This window comes from Oryzias melastigma, linkage group LG18, assembly GCF_002922805.2.
Source record: "Oryzias melastigma strain HK-1 linkage group LG18, ASM292280v2, whole genome shotgun sequence".
In the NCBI taxonomy this organism is placed as follows: Eukaryota; Metazoa; Chordata; class Actinopteri; order Beloniformes; family Adrianichthyidae; genus Oryzias; species Oryzias melastigma.
In genome coordinates, this window is record NC_050529.1 from 18,602,289 (window position 1) to 18,608,236 (window position 5,948).

Genomic DNA, 5,948 nt, shown 5'->3' on the forward strand with positions numbered 1-5,948 from the left:
GATCAAATTTGAGACAGTGGGTAAATAAGGTGTTTTATATACTGAACATTCATGCCTTAAACTATTATTGTTGTAAGCAAAAATTTACCAAATCATCTAATGCATTTTCTTGCTTTAAAAACAACTTATTTCCAAATAATTTACATTTTCTGTTAATTAATTGATGTATATAAAGTATAGAAGAAAAGCAAGAAATATCACCTTCTTTTAAAAATCAGATCATTTTGAGTTATTTTTTGTTAATTGAAATTCACTTGAAGTCAAATAAATTTACATTTTACAAAAGTAAGAGTCCCCTGACAAAATTAACATTAAGATAGCAGTAAGTAACTTTATTTTAAACTGCTTACATTGCACGTCTTCAAGTGTCGACAGCATCTCTGTCTGATTGTCCTGGAGAATGTTTTGCCTCGACCTGCATCGGTTAATATTTCAGGAGGAGGGGATGCACCTTCAGCACATTTCAATGAGCAGGAGAAAATTGCATTCTAATATGACGTGACCCCTGGTGGTTTGAATGCAGGGCTGCACCCGCGGTCGCCACAGCAACGTGAAGCCTCAGGAGCCTCTGAGGCCGGAGGTGTCGACGGATAAGGGCGAGAGCAAGAACGCCAACTGCCAAGAGATCATCTACCAGGGCCCCAAATCTGCTGAGATGTTGCAGAAGGAGAGACCCAGGTGTTTGATTATGATTCCCACTAAACTTCCATATGTTTCCTAGCTTTTCTTCTCTAATACATGCTTTTTTTAAAGCTGAATTTGTAATTTTGCAGTGTAGTCGCATAGTTCATAGAAAGGCCAGCTGCTGCCTCACTCAAGTGAACAATGTAGTTATTTAATTCTGAGTTTCATTTATTTGTTCATTGATCATATTTAGTAGTTTCAATAATTTTGATTTAATTAGCACTGAATTTTTGATCTATAAAGCACTTTTATGTTCCTTAATGGTTCTGCAGAACCGGTTTAGAGAGAAACATGTTTGTTCATTCCTATATTTAAGGCTATGGTTTATCAATAATATGTGTGTACTTTATGTACAGTTCAGATGAGCCCATGACCAAGCTGCCCCACAAAGTGTCGGCGTCTCTGGTTCAGGTTCTGGCAAAACTGGACATCAACAAGACCTCCAGCAGCGGGACCAAAGGTCAGCTAATTTTTTTTTTTTTTTTTTTTTACTAAGACTTTCAGACTTTCAATTTCATTTGAAGCAGGGAAATTCCTGTGTCTTTATTGACTGTACATGAGAACTGGACTGGGTGAGACCCTCATGTCTGGGAGCGGAGATGCAAAATTCCGCAAATACCTGAAACCGCGAATGAAGAAACGCGAATAACCATTCTTGCTCTGGTTCTTTTTTTCTTGGTAATCCTAATTGCTCATATATATATATATATAATGTCTCCAACATTATAACTTAAAATAAACTGCCTCAAAAAATAATGAGGTTTCACGTTCAACATTCAAAATATTTGTCAGATATTTGCTAACTTTAAGTGGTAGGGGAGTGGACTTCCAACAAGCTCACTCCTGATTGGCCAGAGAGGTTGCCATAGAAACGATGAGTCAGACCGTTTTGGACCAATCGCTGCTTACTGACATTATCTGGCTCCCAAATGGTAGCGTCCATACAACAAAAAATAAAAAAATTTTAAAAAGTGAACTGGTTGGATCCAGAAGTTCATAGTTTTCTTCGGGTGATGTCACACTCGCTATGACCAGTTCTCATATACAGTCAATGGTAACTCATGACTCTCAGGCAACTATATAAGGAACTTAATAACTAAATAATAATTAGCTAGTCGTTGTTTTCTTAAGTAAGCTGACAAAAATCCTTTTGATGCTATATATAATAAATACATGAAAATATTTATTTTAATTTTGTCACTTTTATATCCAATTATTAAACATCAAATAAAAGAAACAAGTAAAATGTACAAATCCATTTTCCCTCGTTATATAAAAAACAAATAAAAATAAAAACCTGTCTCTCAAATTAATTATCTTTATGAAAGTGACAAACTGAACTAAGATTATTAAAGGTTTTTGTTCCAATTCAATCTCTGTTTAGCCTTTTTGCCGGTTTTCTTCTGTGCATTCCTTTTACTAGCTTATTGCAATTCATTTAATCGTTACGATTCATAAATTTATTACAATGTGTGATTCAGATTAAAAGGCCAATAACTGCTTTAAAGGACATAAGTTAAAAGGTCCGCGAGATCTGATTTACCGCGTTTAATTATAGTTTAATGTTCTGGTTTTATGGCTGAAAACTGAAATATCTGAACAGTGACTGATTGTCTTCTCTAACAGAGAGTCAGACCGTCATGCATGGCACCCGCTGCAAAAACGCCGGCTGTAAAACGGTGAGTATTTGGTCCTTATATTTGCAATTACACTCATTTATTATTTATTTAGTAGTTCACATCTTTGGTTCTTTCAAAGCGCCACACAACAGGCAAAAACGTTCAACCAAGGTAGATTCCTTATGATATAGATCATAAATGCATTTTAATAATTTAATGTAAACGTCAGCAGCAAATTATGTTTCGTAAACATATTTTTTCTGTAGGTATTGACACTAATTCTTGCTTTCCTACCACCTAATTAAGCTCTATTCTTGAACTTTTACTTGAAAAATGTTCTTACAATCTATTTCAGGAATAAAAGCAAACTTGACTCAATCATCAGAACTGTAAAAGTCCTGAATCCAAACTTTATTTTCCAGTTTGAAATAATTAAAATATGCTTTGTTGTTGGGGCAACATGGGTCCAAAGATACACTTGTATAGCTGAGAAACAATTTAATGCCATGGAAAAACACACACAGACAAAACTAAGCTTTTGCCATTTCTATGACGGCCTAAATGTGCAAATTAGGTGCTTTTTTGTGATGAAATAAACATTTTTCTTATTGTCACAATATAGCTAAAACCCTTTTTTTGTCACACCCACTTGAAATCCCTGTGAGAACCTCAACAATCCTCTTTAATAATGTAGCAGAAGGTTTGGTTCAGGTCCCATCATTATTTCTGGGCCTTAATAAAGTCCATCAGTCTTCTGCTTCCAGCAAAGTTTATTAAGAGCTCCATCTACTGGAGCAACACAAAAACATCATCTATCTGCCCTTGTCACTTTTTCTCGACAGTTTTTCCAACTATCAGCTTTTTGTCCTTAACTACCCATCAAACCTAAATCAATTTAAAAAATGTCTTTTTTCTGGTGCTTATTGCATAATCTGCAGAAAGACAAAGTAGTATTTATCCCCAAAATACACATTTTTCCTCATAAAACACTATTATTTCCCACTTTTTTCTACAAAGTACTAACTTTTTGCCCACAAAACGAAAAATACAACTTTGTGCATAGAAAAAAACAATTTGTACCCACAAAATTCACCTTTTTTCCCACAAATTGGTTTTTTTCTACAAAATACTTTTTTTTTTTTTTTTGCCCACAAAATATTTATTTGTGTCCACATGATACTAATTTATGTTCATGAAACGTTAATTTCTGGATAGGAAAAAACAAAGTGATGCAACCAAAAAAATGACAATTTCTGCCCACAAAATGCTTATTTGTATATTAAAAAATGCAACTTTGTGTATAGAAAATACAAATTTCTTCCCACAAAATTCAAATTTTCTTCCCACAAACAATGAGTTTTTCTACAAAATATATATATTTTTTGCCCTAAAAATACTTATTCATGTCCACATACTAATTTATGTTCACAAAACACTCATTTGTGGATAGAAAATACCAATTTGTGCCACAAAATGCTAATATTTCCCAGAAATATAAAATCTATTCATACAAAACATTTAATTTGTTCCCACAATATAATAATTTGTGCCCTAAAAAATGTAATTGGTGCCTACAAAATCTGACAACTCTTTCAACCTTTGAAGTTTACTATATGACGTCCTTTCAAAATAAAAGACACCAGCGTCACATAAAATAATCTCAGTGTATCAAATGTAGAGGTAGGTAAGTCAGCAGTGATCAATTGCCAATTAGTCGACTATAATAATCCTAATTTGTGGCAGCTATACTCACAATTGATGTTTTTAAAAGTACGTTTTCTAAAGTGTTCTACCATTTGGTTAGTTAAAGGGTTAAAACTGTGATCAGCTTCTAGAAGCTTCTAAATAACTGTAGTATTTTGTCTTAGTATCTCGATGATGGAACTGTGAGCATCGTCATCTTGTGTTTAGATCTATCAAGGCCCAGAGACGGACTTGGAGGTGTGCACCCACCACCCTGGAGGTCCCGTCTTCCATGAGGGGTGAGATGCATCTTTCTTTGCCTACGTAATTGTTCTTGAGCGCGCTTTTAGCATTCAGTGGACCGTCGATACCCGATATTAAATCACAGAAACTCTTGGAAGAGGCTTGGTGCAAATCTTACAATTTTTGCTTGAGGCTTTTTATTACAAAGTTCTGTTCCGATATATGAAAGACTTTGTGTCATATAATACACAAACCACATTTTTTTAATTGAAAAAATATTTCAACAATATAGCATGAATATCTCAAAAATATAATTTTTAACAAAAATGGCTCAGAACAAAGCAGCATAAACAAGATCTCAAATCAGATAAGAGAATAAATAATATAATATTTAAATAATATAAGTATGTGTATATATTAAAAAACTGTAAAATTTAGCCAATAGTTTCTCATAAAAATAAATGTACAAATTAATTAATACCTATTTTAAAACCAAAACACAATTATTAACATACACTGTAAAAAGTGAAATGTTGGATCAATTAACAAAAATCTGTAATTTGTTAAAAATATTAGTTTTAATCCATTTTCTAAGCTGAGTAAAACTCAAAAATTTTAATTTAAAGGTGACGAATAATCTTAAATGTAACAGAACTTTTGTTAATTGATCCAACGCTTCATTTTTTTACAGTGTATCCTCCATGACAGCCATCAGAGTCACTGATTGGTCGAATTCAACTGTTTTAACTTTAAATGCATTTTCAATTGCAGAACGTTTTGTACGTTGAGCCCAAAGACTGACTTAAAAACTTGAGCACCGACACTGGAAATGTAAATTTACACGCGTTTACACAGACTTCTAATAGGAGGCGGTTGTTTGAATGTGATCTTTTGATTGTAAAAGTAGCATAAAGCAGAAACCTAAGCTATTAGATCATCAATTATCTTCTATAACTGCACGATTCTGGTTTGAATCCAGTATTAGGCCGATTCCACGTATAGGAAAAGGAATGTTAGAGCAAAAAAATGGAATTCTGGATTTGCAATGTATTTAAAGAAAGACACATAACCTGTATTTAATATTATTTATAGTTTTCCCAAGAATACTAACACACGGGTGTCAGAGATGATTTCAATCCCTTTCTGTAATACATAGATATAAATACTGGAGCTGCTGCTGCATAAGAACGACAGACTTCAATGCTTTCCTGGACCAGAAAGGCTGCACCACGGGGAAACACCGCTGGGTTCCAAAGCAGGTATGTGCATGAAGGCAGACCCCACCAGTGACAGACAGACGGGAGATCCTGAGCAGCTGCCTTAGAGACTCTAGAGGGGAACAAATCAAAAGGGCAGACAGGATGTCTTAGAAATGACCTACTTATTGTGGTTGTCTGGTGGGCATGGGTTTATGTTCTCTTAACTCACAGGGAATTCACACATAATTGTCCTGTTAATCATGTGAATAAATCTTTTTAAAGTCACACTTTGATCCTCTTTTGATCTATTTTCAAAGCGTTCCCCATGATTTTTAGCTAAAATCAAAAGTCCTGTGTTGTTTTCTAGGACATAGTTTCTGCAGAGTGGGAGGAGCTCATTAAAAATTCATCTCTGAGTTGTGGGCGGGACCGCCCTCCCCATTGCTGGGAGCTTGTGGCTCGCCTGGTGTATTTTTATGTCACAAAATGCTGGTTTTTCAAAAGAATTTTTTTTTTTTTT

General features: G+C 34.3%; 1 protein-coding gene across 1 annotated transcript in view; it reads left to right on the forward strand.

Annotated features, from left to right (window-relative positions):
- zgc:92429 (uncharacterized protein LOC445063 homolog) overlaps nt 1–5,948 on the forward strand; it is a 14,617-nt gene that overhangs the window by 3,107 nt on the left and 5,562 nt on the right. The window contains exons 4-8 of the mRNA XM_024288148.2: nt 524–678; nt 1,041–1,144; nt 2,311–2,363; nt 4,215–4,285; nt 5,386–5,488. Of these exons, the coding sequence (XP_024143916.1) occupies nt 524–678; nt 1,041–1,144; nt 2,311–2,363; nt 4,215–4,285; nt 5,386–5,488 (486 nt within the window). The remainder of the gene's footprint in view (nt 1–523; nt 679–1,040; nt 1,145–2,310; nt 2,364–4,214; nt 4,286–5,385; nt 5,489–5,948) is intronic.